This window comes from Dermochelys coriacea, chromosome 25 (assembly GCF_009764565.3).
Source record: "Dermochelys coriacea isolate rDerCor1 chromosome 25, rDerCor1.pri.v4, whole genome shotgun sequence".
Lineage (NCBI taxonomy): Eukaryota > Metazoa > Chordata > Testudines > Dermochelyidae > Dermochelys > Dermochelys coriacea.
Window position 1 is genome coordinate 10,083,231 of NC_050092.1, and position 16,413 is coordinate 10,099,643.

The 16,413-nt window shown below is 57.0% G+C and overlaps 1 protein-coding gene across 9 annotated transcripts in view; it reads left to right on the top strand.

The window, feature by feature from the left end:
• The window catches only part of TLE2 (TLE family member 2, transcriptional corepressor), a 35,259-nt gene extending 22,516 nt beyond the window's left edge, over positions 1 to 12,743 (top strand). For 5 of the 9 annotated variants that reach the window (XM_043502517.1, XM_038383630.2, XM_038383633.2 and 2 more), the window contains 11 exons: positions 632 to 679; positions 1,705 to 1,845; positions 3,905 to 4,046; positions 6,568 to 6,728; positions 7,258 to 7,334; positions 7,917 to 8,166; positions 9,794 to 10,041; positions 10,377 to 10,524; positions 10,654 to 10,804; positions 11,375 to 11,451; positions 12,015 to 12,743. In XM_043502517.1, the coding sequence (XP_043358452.1) occupies positions 632 to 679; positions 1,705 to 1,845; positions 3,905 to 4,046; positions 6,568 to 6,728; positions 7,258 to 7,334; positions 7,917 to 8,166; positions 9,794 to 10,041; positions 10,377 to 10,524; positions 10,654 to 10,804; positions 11,375 to 11,451; positions 12,015 to 12,122 (1,551 nt within the window). In that variant the 3' untranslated portion in view covers positions 12,123 to 12,743. The remainder of the gene's footprint in view (positions 1 to 631; positions 680 to 1,704; positions 1,846 to 3,904; positions 4,047 to 6,567; positions 6,729 to 7,257; positions 7,335 to 7,916; positions 8,167 to 9,793; positions 10,042 to 10,376; positions 10,525 to 10,653; positions 10,805 to 11,374; positions 11,452 to 12,014) is intronic. The other 4 variants (XM_038383638.2, XM_043502518.1, XM_038383636.2 and 1 more) reach the window with 1 other exon arrangement.
• Positions 12,744 to 16,413: the final 3,670 nt, after the last annotated feature.

Consider the following 16,413-nt stretch of genomic DNA (forward strand, 5'->3'; position numbering starts at 1 on the left):
TTTGCAGAAGCTTTGGGGGAGAAATCTGGGGGCTGATGATGATTACTTTAAAAAAGAAAATTCAGTCCAGATCCTATGGAGATAGGAAATGACGACTCTGAAGAGCTTTTTAAGTAAAAGGGACCTTTCAACATTGCTTACTAGCTTTAAAGTGCTGCAGAAAAATATTTGGGAAAATACCTTAAAAAAGAATTCCACAGGGAGACCTTAAATCCAAGGAGTTTCTGGGTCTCCGCTCATCTGACACAGCCTTTGCTTGTGTGGTGTCTGATCCAAAGCCCATTGAAGTCACCACTCACTTCCTTGGGCTTTGGGGTCAGGGAGACAAGCCAAGAGAGTGGATAGATAATAATAATCCGTAGGGTTTATCTAGTGTTTTCCAGCTGTTATCTTAAAACACTTTACAAAGGACATCTGCATCAGTCTGCCCGTTTTCCAGATGGGAAAATTGAGGCACAAAGAGGTGACCTAACTTGCCCATCCAGCAGGCCAATGGCAGAGCTAGGAATAGACCCCAGGTCTTCCAAGTCACAATCCAGTGCTGGAGCCACTAGGCAGCACTGCCTCGAAGATCTCTCCTGTGTCGGTATTTTGCTGTTTTAATGGTTCCTTGCTCTGTTTCTCCCCTCAGCAGGACAGCGACGGGGATAAGAGTGATTATAACCTAGTAGTGGATGAGGTGAGTGAGAAGGTTTTAATTAGCTCTCTTAAGGCCTTGTCTAGACACACAATTCATAGTACTTTAGCTGTACTGTTTCAGCTGCAACGTAGGTTGGACGCAGTTCTCTCAGTGTGAAGGTAATAGCTACGCAGAAAGTGGAATGAATTCTGCTTGAGTAAGGCACTTCTAGCAGCTGTATTGATAAAACCGTATCTGGAAACGTCTCTCCCCGAACTGAAATAATGATACTGGTCTGAAATCTGCGTATAGACCAGGCCTAAGATGGTAACTGAAGGCGACTCTGTTAGTCAGAGTTGCCACCTCTGGCGGTTTTATCACAAGTCTTGTGATATTTGGTGGTTTTTGGGAAGCCCCAGTTCTGGAAGTCATGTGTCTGTATCAGAAACTTAGTTTTCTTAAAAAAAAAAACAAAAACAAAAAAAAAACACAAGTCAGTTTCTAGCCTTCCTGATGGTGGAGAGAAGCTGGGAAATGTGACCTCGGAAAGGCAAACAGAAAGAACCCCAGAGCTATTATTTTAAAAGAAAAAACCTCCCTGGTCAGAAGGTCCATGGGTTGGCAAGCTGGAGGCGCCTGTCCCTGAGTGGAGACTCAACTTATTTGCAAACAGTCGTTTTGTCTGTCCGGTTGATTATATTGTAGCAAATCGGCAGGCATCCCCCAGTTCTTCCCAGTTGCTACCCGGCTGCCCAATGCAGCCAATTGGAAACCACCCAAAGCATTAAAAGAGAGAGAGAGAATTAATATGGCTTGCAAAATTCCCAGTGCATTCAAAAGCAGAGCCAATTTCCCCCTGTCCTCCTAGGGTACATCTACAAAAGCAGGTCTGGACCCCGCTCCACCAGCTGTGTGACCCTGGAGCATCTCCATTCGGCTCAGCGGATGGCCCCCAGTGCACCAGGGTCTGGCACGGGGAGAGCCCGCTTTGCTGCTGGCCGTGCTATCCCTGTGCTGTGGGCATACAGTGGGCCCCGGTTTCCTCCTCTCTGAAGGCGCCTCTGCTTTTTTCTTCCCCGCTGCAGGACCCGCCCTCTGAGCCCAGCAGCCCTGCCCACGCACCCAGCACTAAGCTCCCGCCCGCCCGCAGGGACATGCCTGAAAGCCCAGCCTCCCTGGCCTCCAGCCGGAGCACAACGCCCCTCAAATTGAAGGACCAGAGCCTGGTAAGGAGATGAGCTGGAGAGAGGCCATGGGATGGGGGGGATCGGCACCTAACTCTGTATCCCTGCTGCAGCACATGGGGTGGGGTGGGGGAGTCCAAAGCTCCTCGCCAGTGGATCTGCGAGTGGCATGGATTCTCTGTCCCTGCTTAGAGGGCATGTCGCAGGCAATCCAGCCTTGAGGCTGCACCGGGGGCTGCCCCTGCTGGAGCTCTGGATTTATAGTGGATGCTGCCCCCTGCAATCCCCTCCCATGCACCCTTCCCCCATCACACGCAATTACTCGGGCTTTCTGTCTGGTCCCTAACGCCTCAAGCACTTAATGAGTGAGTGTCTTGCCACTTTCTCTCCCTGCCATCCTATTGCTTCCTGCCCGCCCCACATCCCTGCCTGCCCCACATCTTCCCCTGGCTCCCCCGTCCCTGCCGGACACGAGGAAAGAACCCTGCCCCCTCCAGAGGGGAAGAATTGCATTGCACTGCCCCTCCCCCTGCCCCAGCATCAGCCCCTTGCATGGTGCCCCTTATCCTGATGCAACCCACGTCCCCCATTGCTGGTTCCAAGCCCTGAGGCATGATTGGCAATGGGGTAAGAGGGATCATGCCAGATGGAGAGGTGGCAGTGGGAGCTGGGCGGGGGGAGAGCACAACAGACCAGGGATTACTCCTCCTAACAATCCTCTTCTGCCGGGATCCCTCCCTCCTTCTCCAGCACTGAGGCCCAACTGGAAGCCTAGGAAACAAACTGGTCCCCAAAGGGTTAACCCTCCAGGCCACATGACACCGGAGTCAAATCCAGGGTCTATGTGTCCCCTGGAGGTTCTCTGGCACTCTAAGGGTTAACAGCAGTCGAGGAGACAGGACGGTTTGGGGTGCAGGCAGCGTGTGGGCTTTGCTGTGCTATCCGCAGGCAGCCTTGCCTTGTGGTTGCAGCAGGGTGGGCTCCGGGAGTCAGGACACCTGGGTTCTATTCCCAGCTCTATACTGACTCACTGCACATCCTTGGACCAGCCAGTTCCCCGCCCTGGGCCTCGCCTCATCCCGTTTGCACAGTGTGTCTACTGTGCCATGGGAGCACGAGGAGGCCCTAATTAACGCGCGTGCATCAGATGCTTGGAGATCCTTGGCGTGCTGATTAATTAATTAGTTCCGAAGCACTGCCATCGCTAGCGGGTCTCCCGTGCTGCCTGGCAAGGGGCGAGTGCCTTCGGAAGGGAGGTAAATACGCTGGTAATGGCTCTGCAGGTATTTTCCATCCGGCTGCCTGCAGAATTCCCCTGGGCGCCTCCTCGCGCTGGGCAATCTATCGATTTGCCCAGCATCAACCTGATTCTCAGATTGAAACATCAGCGGGAGGAAAGCATGGGGAAGGAGGGTATTGATTGTGCTGTCATTCCCAGCCCAGCCATCAAGTGGGGGAGCGAGAGGCACTTATAAGATTCAGCGGGAGCAATCTGTCGGCAGCAGAGGTTTGGGAGCCCTCATTAGGGCTGCTGGCGCTTGCTGGTATTTCTTCCCGGGACAGTCTGGTTAGAGCAGACGAAATGACCTGAGTGATGTGAGATTTGCGGGCTCCGCTTGGATTTCTACCGGTCTGCACAAAATCCCCAGGCGAGCAAAAATGCACCAGGGGTTATTGGACACCACTTCAGTGAAACAGTGGGGCGGCTGGTCGATGGGCCTGATCCTGCAAAGGGGCTGATGCACACAGTCCTGGGGCGGGGGCTGCAGATTCTCTGTGCAAGTATTAACTGGAAGGGGGTGTTCTCTAGGGAGTCAGAGCAGGGGGCTGGGAGTTAAGACTCCTGTGCTGTCTTCCCAGCTCTGGAAAGGAGAGGGGTCCAGTCCCAGTGGTTGAAGTAGCAAGAGCCAGGACTCCTAGGTTCTGTACCAAACCCGGCCATGGAATCTCTCCGTGAGCTTGGGTAAATTACGGTGCTGCCCCTTGCCTCAGTTTCCCCATCGGGGTGTGTGAGGTTTCGTGAATGTGCAGGTAGCGCTCTGGGGGGCCTTGGCTAGAAGACTGTAGAGCAGGGCAGGGTAACATCTCCTTTCCATTGCAGAATGATGCCTCAGCCAACACTCCCACCTCCAAGTCCTCCAGCTCCTCTCCTCCACGGGACTCCCTTACGCCTGGCCCTGGGCCAAGCTCGGCCTCCCATCTCCGGCAACTCTCCTCCAAGCCGCCTGCCACGGACACCATCAGTGAGTCTCTCTAAGACATCCGCGTCCTTCTGAGAAACTGCCTGGCCTCATAACACAGCATATGTTTGTGTGCAGGGGGGCTCTGTGCATGTCAGCTGGTGCAGTTACCAATGTACAGGGCTCTGGGTCAGTGGTGGATTTCCACCCATATCACAGCCAATTTTATGGAAGCGCTTCTGCCGCACTAATATGGCGTCGGTTAATTACACCAACAGGTTCAATGCATCAAGAAAGCCTGCTGTGCAATGCAAGGCCCTCCTTACTTTTCAGGTGTGGGTCCATAGTATGGTTTGTGTCAATCTGTGGAACTCACTGCTTCAGGAATTCAGAATGACAAATACTGTGTCTGGATTTTGGAAAGGGTTCTGCATTGTTTCTGACTAATAATATTTCTGATTATACATGTGAAAACAAGGGTGATCAACGCGCATGCTTCAAGACATTGGCTGATGGGCTCAGGAAGGAACTGGCAGAGGAAGGATGGTCTTGTGGGTATGGCACTGGACAGGGACTCGGGAGATCTGGATTCAGTTCCGGCTCTGCCACAGACTCCCTGGGTGGCCCTGAGCAAGTCATTTAGGCCCAGATTATCAAAGGCACCTAACTCCCTTGATTCAGGTGTCTCAATACCTTTTGAGGATCTAGGCTTTACTCTCTCTGTGCCTCAATACCCCATCTGTGAAAAAGAGACCGTCGGCTTTTCGTCTCTTTCGATGTGTCTACATGGTGCCTAGTTACAAAGGGTCCCTGGTATTGGGGGCAGTGGGTTATTTTGATACAATTATTTGATCCTCATGTATTTTCCTCCCCACCACGGTGCATACTGTTCTGTAGTCCAGGTGCCTTTGGAGAGTTTTCATCTCCTTTTGATGCATCAGATACTGGCCAGTCTCAGAGACCAGGGCCCAATGCTGGATTTGTCTCTGGGTGCTGTATGTGTGTGTACCCTGAAGCTATGTCTATACTGCAGCTGAAAGGTGTCACTCCCAGCTTGGGTTAGATGTACATGTACTAGTTCTGATTAAGCGAGCGCCTAAAATGACAATGTAGCCGCAGCAGCTCGGGCTAGCTGCCCGAGTGAAACCCCATCAGAGTTGATTGGTACGTACTAGGTGGCTAGCCCGAGCCGCTGCGGCTACATTGTTATTTTAGGAACCAGGAAAGAGAGACAAAAGCAGATGGAAAACAAGCAAACTCTTACACTGGACACTCTTGGTCTTGTGCTAGGAGACAGGACGGAAGCTCCTGATCTCCATTCTCTGGACCATTCAGTATTTTCGAGACTCTGTCCTGTGCCCTCTGTTCGTCTCCTCTCTCAGGTGATGCTCCCGGTCCGTTCAATCTCTCTTCCTAGGAGAGTTTTTCCAGGTCCTCTGTCATTTGTGGCTCTGGGCCCCCTCTGGTACTGTGCACAGTAGCCAGAAGAAGGCGTACCATTGCTGTATTACTCCCTTGAGTAAGCAGTGCAGGATTGGGCCCTGCACTGTTATTTATTGTTTGTTTCACAGTTGCGCCTAGAGGCCCCGACTGAGATCAGGGCCCCATTGAACTGGGCGCCCTACAGACAGCAAGAGACATGGTCCCTGCCCCAAAGATCTAGCTGTATAAGTGGGGCTCACTTGAAAGTCCTCAGGGGTGTAGTTTAATGTTAAAGGCACAGGGCTGTAAGGGTGCCTTGGACCAGCTCTGCCACTGCCTCTCTGGGTGATGCTGGGCAAGTTATTTTGCCGTTTTGTGCCTCAGTATCCCCATCTGTAAACCGGGAGCATTACCAACTTCACAGGGGTTGCTGTGAACTGGTGTTTGGAGGGTGCTTTTGCAACCCTCCCGTGAGAGGAGCCGTAGAGCGTCATGGGGATTTCTGCTAATAGAAATGTGTCCAGGCAGACAGCTGGGTAGTGGGGAAAAGCATGGATCGAGACTGGCAGTTTTCAAAGTGGAAATAGAGCAAGACTTTGAGAAATGAAGCCCTTGTCTGTGCTAGAAAATTATTCTGACCAGGGGGATGGAAATCGATCTTGATAAATGAGGAGAATTTCTGAGATAAATGCACCTGGATCAGCTTAGAACTCACTTGTGTTGATTTAGCTTAATTCGGTATGAGCCCCGTTTAAAGGGATTTCAGAGCCTCAGCATGGCTAGGGCCACTGGCTTGGGACTGAGTTCTCTTCCTGGCTCTGCCACTGATCCCTTGGGCAAGTCCCGTCGCCGCTTTGTGCCTCAGTTTCCCCTTTGTCTGCCTTGTCTAAGACATTTGAGGCAGCAGCTGCTTCTCACTATGTCTCTGTATAACATTTAACATAACAGGACCCTGATCTCAGCTGGGGCTTCGTGGTGCTACTGTGGTACAAATATTAACTACTCACAAGTTCCTGGCTTCTGGCTCTTGGTGCTCAGGCATTTAGATCCACTGGTCCCAGGTTCAATCCCCGCTGGCCAGGACCCACTCTGAGGCGTTATGCTGCCATAATGCAGGTAACAAGCACCCAGGGGTGCTGCCTCTCTTCTCTCGAACCCCCAGCTCTGCGCAGCCCCCTGAGCGTGCCCAGCACCTACGCGTCTTCATTCGGGATGGTGCCCCACGCCACCATCAATGGCGAGCTCGCTGCCCCCAGCACCTACGTGAGCATCCACCTCTCTCCGCAAGTCAGCGGCACGGTGATGTACGGACGGTCCCCTCTGGTGAGTCGCAGACTGGCCGGGGCAGAGGCCAGCTCACCTCCAGCCGCCTCCTACAAAGGCCCTTCTCCACCCCCACCACAAAATCCCGTGCATGCGTGGGATGGAGAGTAGCAGCGGTGAACTCAACAGGGGGCAGCTCAGTGCAGGGCACGGGCCAGTCGAATACAGTGGGGCACCTTTCCAGTTAGGTGCCCGGCTCCCAGTGGGAGCTGGGGGGTGAGCTTGTCATGGCCCTTTGTCTCTTTGAAGCTCTTCACCCCTTGGAACATGGCCAGGGCGGTGCCCTTTGCAGCCAAGCCCTGGTCCCATCAGAGTTTTGCTGCCAGGAGCAGGAATTGGCCCTTTGCTGGTCAGCCGCTGCCCCCTCCCATATATTCTTGGAGGAAATAGGCTGCAGAGATAGCCAGAGAGGTTGTTCCAAGCCAGTCTTAGCGCAGGGCGGCCGGACCCTGCTCGTCTGTAGGCCCAGCCCCTGCGGCCCCTCCCCACCACGCCGCTTGGTGCACCAGACTCCCTTTTGCTTTTGCAGGTGGCTTTTGAGTCTCACCCTCACCTGAGGGCTTCCACCATCTCCTCCTCTCTGCCGGCCATCCCTGGGGGGAAACCGTAAGTTCAGCCAAATCTGTGCAGAGGGGCTGGGGGCGGGGGGAGGAAGTCGTGGAAACGCCCCGGGGGAGGTTGTGGGATGCAGGTCATCACCAAGCCAGGCTCCCACTGGCCCGCACAGGAGCTCCCACATGGAGGCGGTAATAAACAGGCCAAGGCCGTGCTGCAGCCGGGAGGAAGGATGGCCCAATGGTTAGGGCTCTGCTGTAAAGACTCCGGAGCTCTGGGTTCAATTCCCTGCTCTGTCCCTGACTGAGTCGCTTCATCAGTCTGTGACTCAGTTTCCCCATCTGGACGCTGGGGTTTACAGCCCTGCCTCTTGGGGCAGGGAGGGGGCTGTGAGGACCAATAAAGTAAGGCTGGGAGGGGCTCAGCTACTACAGTAATGGGGCTGGGTACCTACTACCTGGAGAGGCCCCTCCTTGTCTAGTGTGTGACCCCCGCCCTCCCTGGCAGGGGAAATCTCCAGCCGGAGGCCACGGGACAAAAGTGGGTGACAGATGCCCAGACACAGAGCGTAACGCCCAGGAGGGCTGCATCCCTTTAAGGCCTGCCAGCACTTACCTGCCTCCCCCCCTCCAGCGCCTACTCCTTCCACGTGAGCGCCGATGGGCAGATGCAGCCAGTCCCCTTCCCTCCCGATGCCCTTATCGGCACCGGCATCCCCCGGCACGCCCGCCAGCTCCACACCCTGACCCACGGCGAGGTGGTCTGCGCCGTCACCATCAGCAACTCCACCCAGCATGTCTACACAGGGGGCAAGGGCTGCGTGAAGGTGTGGGACGTGGGGCAGCCTGGGACCAAGTCCCCCGTGGCGCAGCTGGACTGCCTGGTAAGGGGAAGGGGCCTGGGGACAAATGAGCAGGGGGAAGGTGGCTTCTGTTGGATCCAGCACAATTCCTTGCTACCCTCGAGGGCCAGATCCCTGGCTGGGGAAAATCGCCATTGCTGCGGTGACTTCAGCTGAGGATCTGGCCCTGTGTGCTGCAGCAGACAAAGACACCAGGCTCCGTATCACAGGCGAGACGCACTGCAGATTGTCACTTGGTTTGTTGGAGTGTCCCCCCTTGGCTGATAGACTGGACCATAGAGTTTGGACTCAGGATCCCTGAGTTCTAGTGCCTGTCTTTGCTGCTGTGTGCCCACTGTGGGCTGGGCTCTGCATTGGTTAGGCCAATACTGTGTGTGTGTGTGTGTGTGTGTGTGATGCCCTGCCTCAGTTTCCCCCGTTGAGCCAGCAAAGGAACCGTGCCCAGGCAGTGGTGGGAAACGATTTCTGCCACGTTCATTTTAAAAGCGGAGCGAAGCTGCGTGTATCAGCTGGGGCCGTTCCAGGCCAGCTTCCCCAGTGCGTCTGGAGCATCGGCGGGGACTGGAATTGTTCCGTCGCTAGAAAACCCTCATCAAAAGGAAAAGCGATTAATAATTGAGCTGCCCCCCCGGGGGCCCTGCTCATTAGCATGCCAGAGATTCCGGTGCTCCTGCCCTTATTGGAAGGTGCTGCGGAGCCGTCGAGTGTGGCAGGACGGCTCATCAATGCAGCACCAGTGGCGCGGGGGGGCACTCGCTCTCCTCCCATCTCTGACCAACAGGGCTCCGATTTTTGTCCCTCATGCCCTTGCTTCACACACACACACACACACACACACACACACACAGCTCCCGATGAACTGTCCCAAGTGTGGCGGGTCTGGGACTGAAGCAATCGCAGCTTGGGGTCATTTCAGCCAGGCTGGATGCTGCGATGCTGGGCGTGCTTGAAGGGGGCTGGATAGGTTTGGCTGGCCGTAGTACGTGCTGAGCTCCCTGTGCTTTGCACTGCTGTTAGGGGCGCTCTCTGTCTCTCCCATGCCACAGAAACCCCATCCGCCAATGGGATGGAGGGTAAAACAGGCCAGTCTCTGTCACTGGGCGCTAACATCCTCAGGCACATGGGACAATGAATGGGCTTGTGCGTAACGCGTTGGCTGGGGCTTCAGGAGATCCGGGTTTAATTCCTGGGTCTGCCGCTGACTCCCTGTGTGACCTCAGGCAAGTCATTTAATTGCCCCGTGTTCCTACTTGTGAACCCCTGGGGCCAGAGCCCAGCCTTTGGGGGGGGGGGGTAGCAACTAGCACTGTGGGGTCCTTGGCAATGGGCAGGACACTAGGTCAGGTTGTAGGGGAAGCAGAAGTGGGGAACTGGGCTGCTTTGGAGAAAGGTGGAAATTGCTTCAAGGCCTGGAGGACTTTAGAGCCCGGCTGCTGAGCCTTGCAGGGTGAACTCCATTGACCTCCACTGAGTCCCTGGCACAGGTGCCCCCTCCCTGCAGGACAGGTGGCTCTGAGGCTGCAGGCTTGCAGCTGGCCTGCTGAAATCAGGGGAGCCATTCCACTGACCCTTAAGGGGCATTGGATCAGGGACCCCCGCACTCCCCAGTGACTGGCTTTAAGGCTGCTCCTCCCTCTCCCTTCCCCAGAACCGCGACAACTACATCCGCTCCTGCAAGCTCCTCCCGGACGGGCGCAGCCTCATCGTGGGGGGCGAGGCCAGCACCTTGTCCATCTGGGACCTGGCCGCGCCCACCCCCCGCATCAAGGCGGAACTGACCTCCTCGGCGCCTGCCTGCTACGCCCTGGCCATCAGCCCCGACGCCAAGGTCTGCTTCTCCTGCTGCAGCGACGGCAACATCGTGGTGTGGGACCTGCAGAACCAGACGATGGTCAGGTGAGCCCCGCTCCACGCCCCCATATATCGCAGGGCCTTCCCTGTGCGGCCCCCTGGGTCAAGTGCATGCGGCTGGGATCAGCCGGGGGACCTTTGCCTCTCGTTGCCGGTCGGCGACGCTCACACTTAGGGGTGCATAGACTGCTGGTGTGGGACCTGCAGAACCAGACTCTGGTCAGGTGAGCCCCGGGGTTTGCCTGCCGCCTGCTAAGCATCCCTCCCCAGGGCGCAATGCGCTGCGGATGGCTGGTGCTGGAGAGGGGAGGAGTTGCCTGGCCACAGGCCCTGATCCTGCAGCAGGCAACGGTGCCTGACGGCCGCTCTCTCCCCTCCAGGCAGTTCCAGGGACACACGGACGGCGCCAGCTGCATCGATATCTCCAACTACGGCACCAAGCTGTGGACAGGGGGGCTGGATAACACGGTGCGGTGCTGGGACCTGCGGGAGGGGCGCCAGCTGCAGCAGCATGACTTCAGCTCCCAGGTAGGGGGGCGACGGGGCGCTGCAGAGCCCGAGCAGGTGGGGGCGGTTGCTGCATGGCGCTCTCCCCTCTCCCACAGAGCCAGCCGGGCAGGGACTCGTTCCCTGGGGTTGACTCTGCCTTCTCCCCAGATCTTCTCGCTGGGCTACTGTCCCTCGGGGGAGTGGCTGGCCGTCGGCATGGAGAGCAGCAACGTGGAGATCCTGCACGTGGCCAAGCCGGAGAAGTACCAGCTCCACCTCCACGAGAGCTGCGTCCTCTCCCTCAAATTCGCCTCCTGCGGTAGGAGTGTGTGCAAGTGCAGATGCGGGCTCAGGCTGGGCGAGGGGTTGCATGGCTGGGCAGTGACTGGCTCTGCCGCTGTCCTGCTGGGTGACCTTGGGCCTCGCTCTGTGCCTCAGTTTCCCCTCCCACCCAAGGTCCGTGAAGATGATTAGCTCTTTGGGGTAGGGGCCGTTTTCCTCCGTGTCTGTGTGGCCCCAGCACAATGGGGACCCGACCTTGGTTGTGGGCTGGAGTTGCTAATGTCACACAAATGTCATCTGAGCGTGACGGCAGAGCTCCGCAATGGGGTTTAAGTGGCCAGTCCCGGAACATGGAACGGAGCTGGGCAGAGCTTGGAAGGCTGCGTGGGTGGGACTCCATGTTTACAGGCAGGCCTAAAGTTTATGCAGCCCGGGCTGTGCTTTGGATGTCCCCGGTGCATCGTCCTCTGCTCCCAGGGCAGGTGGTTGCTTGTGGGATACTGTTGGGATCCCCCCGCGCCTATGGGCAGCGTCTCCCCTTTTGCTGAATCCCTCGTCCATGCACGCGACAGCCCCCCCGCTGACCCATTGGACCCTCCCGCTGCAGGTAAATGGTTCGTGAGCACAGGGAAGGACAACCTGCTGAATGCCTGGAGGACGCCCTACGGAGCCAGCATCTTTCAGGTGGGGAAGGGCGCCCTGCCAGGAGGCACGTTCTGCTAAAATCCCTTGCCCCCGGCAATGCCGAGAGTGGGAGCAACTGCCCAGCCCATCAGTGGCTGCCCCAAAGCCAGGTTCACCTAGAATGGACCAGTCTGACCTCCTGCACAAGGCAGAACAGGAGTGTCCTGAATTAATTCCTGATTGACCCAGAGCGTCGGTTGGTGAGCTGTAGCTCACGAAAGCTTATGCTCAAATAAATTTGTTAGTCTCTAAGGTGCCACAAGTCCTCCTTTTCTTTTTGCGAATACAGACTAACACGGCTGCTACTCTGAAAACAGTTCAATCAGTGGGAGGCTTTCTCTTGCTTTTAATGGCCTTTAGCGCCAGCCTTCCCTGCCCTGGCAGAGATCAGGGAGTACTGAAAGTTGGGCTCTGATTTTAACTCACCTGAGAACAAGGCCTTGGCCAGTCTTTGCCACTGGTCTCCCTGGCCCTGCTCTCAGCCCCCACCTTGTTATCCCACTATCGGGGCCGCCCAGGGGGCAGGTGCCCTCTCCTAACCTCCCCACTTTTCTCTCTCTCAGTCCAAAGAGTCCTCGTCGGTGCTAAGCTGTGACATCTCGATCAATGACAAGTTCATCGTCACAGGCTCCGGCGACAAGAAAGCCACCGTCTACGAAGTGGTGTACTGAAGCGTGCGTGGGCGGGGGCGCTCCTCCCCCCTCTGCCTGCAAAAGCCGGCAACACTGCCTTGGAGCTGCCGGGACCGAGCTGTACCGGGACCAAAACCAGCGCTACCCAGGGCAGTCTTTCCAACCAATCGCCGGGGCCTCAGGATGCGACGAGCGCCAGGAGCAGGCTCCCCACCGCTTCAGCTGCCGAGCCTCGCGCCGTCGTTCCCGGCTCGGAGATGGGCCTTGTCTGAGTGCAACGCTCCCTCCACACGCAAACAGGTGCAGGCGGATGGAGACACGAGACGCCTCGCTTCCTTTCGGCATTTTCCACGCTTCCTCCCTGGGCCAGGTGTGGGGGAGTTAGGACTAGCCGGGATCTGACCCACGCGGGGGTTTGGCTGGAGAGGCAGGGCCCGATGGGCTTCCCAGCTAGGGGACTAGCAATGGCCGGATCCCAAGGCCCGGAGGGGAGTTGCTACAGGTGCAAGTGATGCTGTTATCACTCAGTGAGCAAAGGGGCTGGGGCCTGGCCCTTCTCCCACATTATTGCTACTGATTTAATGACGCCAATTTTCTGTTGAGAAAACAGCTGTAATTTCTCCTCAGTAAATAAATGTATTTAACAGGCTGTAGTTTCAATCCCTGTGTTATGAAACATGGATTTTCCGCATGGCAGGGGACAAGCACGGGGCCCAGATTACAGCCAGGGCCCCCACGAAACACCCCCACTGCTTCGGTGACTTGGTGAAAAAGGAGCTGGGGTCCTCCCTGGAGATGCTGGTGACAGGTGGGTCCTCTCCTAGGGTGGGGGTTGGGGCTAAGGTGCTGGGCTGGACCGGACCTTGAGCAAGCTGGGTGAGTATCCCAGCTCTGCTACCGCCTCTCTGGGTGACCTTGGGCAAGTCACTTCCTCTCATGAGGCCTCAGACCCTCACCTGTAAAATGGGGATAATCCTTCCTGGCTCCCAGGCTTTTGGGGGTTTACTGTGAGCTCTTCAGTGCAGGGCCTACCCCTCCGAGGATGCGCAGTGCCTAGGGTTGCCAGGAGTTTCCTGCAATTGGCCTCAATCTCCCGCTTGCTATTGAAAGTAATCCAGTAGATTTTCACAGGCCAAAAGTCTGGTCGGCGGGGGCAGTGCAGCGGGGCTAAGGCAGGCTTCCTACCTGCCGTGGCTCCGCGCGGCTCCCAGAAGCAGTGGCATGTCCCTGCAGCTCCTAGGTGCAGGCAGGGGCAGCCAGGGGGTGTCTCGGCACACCGACTCCGTAGCTCCCATTGGCCGGGAACTGTGCCCCATGGGAGCTGCCGGGATGGTGCCTGCAGGCAGGGGCAGCCAGGTGGCTTTGCGCACTGCCCCTGCCTGCATCTAGAAGCCGCAGGGGCATGGCGCTGCTTCTGGGAGCGGTCAGAGATAAGTGCCCCCCTGAAGCCTGCAACCCCCACAACCCCTTGCCCCAACCCTGAGCCCCTCCTCCTGCACCCATACTCCCTCCCAGAGCCTCCCCTAACCCCCTGCATCCAAACTTCCTCCCAGAGCCTGCACCTCAACCCATTGCCCCAGCCCTGAGCCCCCTCCCACACCCAAACTCCCTCCCAGCGCCTGCAGCCCCCCGCCCCAGCCCTGAGACCCCCCCCCACCCTGCATTCCAACCCCCCTGTCCCAGACCAGTGAAAGTGAGGGAGGGTGGGAAAGTGTGAGCGGTGGGGGGGGGGAGGATGTAGTGAGAAGGGGCAGGGGTGGGGCCTTGGGCCAGGGCAAGGGTGTTTGGGTTTGTGCAATTAGCCAGTTGGCAACCCTAGCAGTGCCTAGCACCACCGTGGAGCCCAATCTGAGAGGCGGGAGATGCTAATAGGTGGAAAATGGTACAGCTGCCTAATTAAAGCAGCCGTAGGCCCCATGTCTGGGGGGGCAGGGAGATGGGGGGTGTGTCTGGCCTTCCAGGGAATGATGCTAAGAAGCAACAGGGGCTGCACAGGTCCCGGTGACAGGCTGGCGAAATAAGCAGTTGGGAAACACACAGCAGGGCGTGGGCGAGACCGATGCTCACGCACTGTAGCCAGCCCTCTGGCATTAATACCGAGCTCTTTGGCAGAGGAGCTCTCACGACATTTTACAAAGGTTTCCCCCCCCCCCCATTTTACAGGTGGGGAAGCGACTCACCCAATGTCAGCAGCAGGAAAGGGGCTAAAACCCAGCAGCACTCAGGGCCGGGGCAGTGCTCGCCCACGCTGCAGTCCTCTTCAAAAGCTCTCCAGGAGGGAGACGCACCTCGCCCTCGGGCCCTGCTCTCCCCACAGCTGCAGAAGGGCCCTCGCTTAGAGATGGGGCAGGAGCAGGGACTTCAGAGGGAAGGATGAGCCTCAATGCCCAGCCCTTGTAATTGCAGTCCACCACTGATACTACAACAGCCATCCAAGCTTTCCCGTCTAGGAGCACGCAGGCAGGGGGTGGAAGCCAGCCCTGGAGCCTGTTGAAAGTCTGACACATCCCTGTCCCGTCCAAAACAAAAAAAGGGCCATTTTGTTTTACTCCTTTTCCTGGAATCGTAGCCCCCGGCTGAGAATTTCATGAGGAAGGCGGTGCAGGTAGAGGCTGGAATTTCTAGGCAGACCTCAAGGCAGAGCCATAGCTCCAGCCCTCACCCGAGACGTGGGAGTAAATACGCGGTTTCAAAACCCCGCTCTGCACCCTTCAGCGCAGGGACGAGATGCTGGAGCTCCCAGGCGGTTGCCCTGACCCCCGGGCTAGTGGCCGTTCTGTACAAGAGTTCCAGAGGTCAGGGTTCCCCCCACCCCAACAGAACAAAAACCTTCAAAACCTCCACCGCTTATCCCCCGCAACCCAGCAAAACAGAAGAGCTGTTTTCTGGCCAGGGTGAGCAAGTGTTTCCAGCCCCAGCAGGGTAGAGAGCCAGCCCTCAGTCCAGGCAGCCAGCAGTTTGCACAGACACACCTGCAGGAGGGGGAAGGCAGGCAGTGTAAGTAGGGCAGCAATTAGAAACCCCCACCACTTCCTGAAGCAGAGAAACACTTTCCCCCCCCCCGCACAGAGGAAGTGGGGGGGGGGGGGAAGGGAGATGCTTTTGCTGAGGCAGCTGAACGGTTAGGCCTAAAGAGGGTACACCAGTTCTCCCCCTGAGATACACACACAGACCGCACTTGGCAGAGACCCTGGCCGGGAGGCAGCATCAGATGCCAGCTGGAAGGGTAGATGGATGCATCACTGCAGCGACCTGTAGTGTTCTCGCTGAGCAGGGGCGTAGCAGCAGATCCACCTTGGCAGAGGGAGTACGTGGGGTTCACAGGATGGGGGGGGCAGTTCTGCAGCTATACCTCCCCCTCCCCCCATGAGCACATGTACTTAGGGGAAGCAGGCTGTGCCCCTTGGTTCTTCTTGCAGGGGGCTGAAAAGAGGAGCAAGGGAATTACAAGAGAGCTGCTCCCATCCCCCTAGATTTTGCTATTTGCCCCCACGCTCAGAGCATTGGGAGCTTGGGACCCCAGCCAGGCTGAAACGCTGACCCTAGAAGCAGGCCCGCAGCTGCCCGCTCCTGCCCTGCACCAGCTAGGCCAAAGCAGTAACAGCCGCCCACAGGAGAGGCCCTGGGGACATTGGCACCAGCCCCTGATGCTCGCACATCTTTCTTCAGAAGAGACTGGAAAACCTGAAGCAGGGCAGAGGCACCTTCCAGCTGGAAGACACCATGTTCCCTATGCCCTCAAGCCAGGGGATTTGCCTCTGCCCAGGGCCATTGAGAGACCTAGAGCCAGCCACTGAAGCTGAGACCACCCCTAGGAGCTCTCCACTCCATGTGGAAGACCAACCCTCCCAGCCTCCTTACAGGCACAGGGACACGTACTCCATTGCACCAGGGCAAAGGGGGGGGGGCACGAATTCTAGCAAATCCAAGCCTTTCACAGCCACCCCGTGACCGAGTAAGTCTCCGCCCAAGCTGCAGGAAAAAACTACCCTGAAATCGCTTAACCCTCAACATCTTGCTGGGCGCTATTATCCCTGCTTCAACCTATCCCAATACTCCCCATCCCAAAGACACTAGGAGCTGCAGGGGGTGACACAAGAGCTGTTCTGGTTTGCCAGCCCTCACTCAAGATTGTTTTGGAGCCCCCCTGCACCGTGGGCTGCTGTTCTCTACGGACACCGGGGCTCACCGCTCTTGCGGGGGATTCTTCAGGTGGGTTTTTTTTTTTTTTTTATTTTATTAAATAAAACCTAGAAGCCAGACAGCCGGGATGGAGTGGCCGCCTCCTTCCCAGCTCAGCCTGGAGCTTTAAAAAGAAAAAACAAAACAA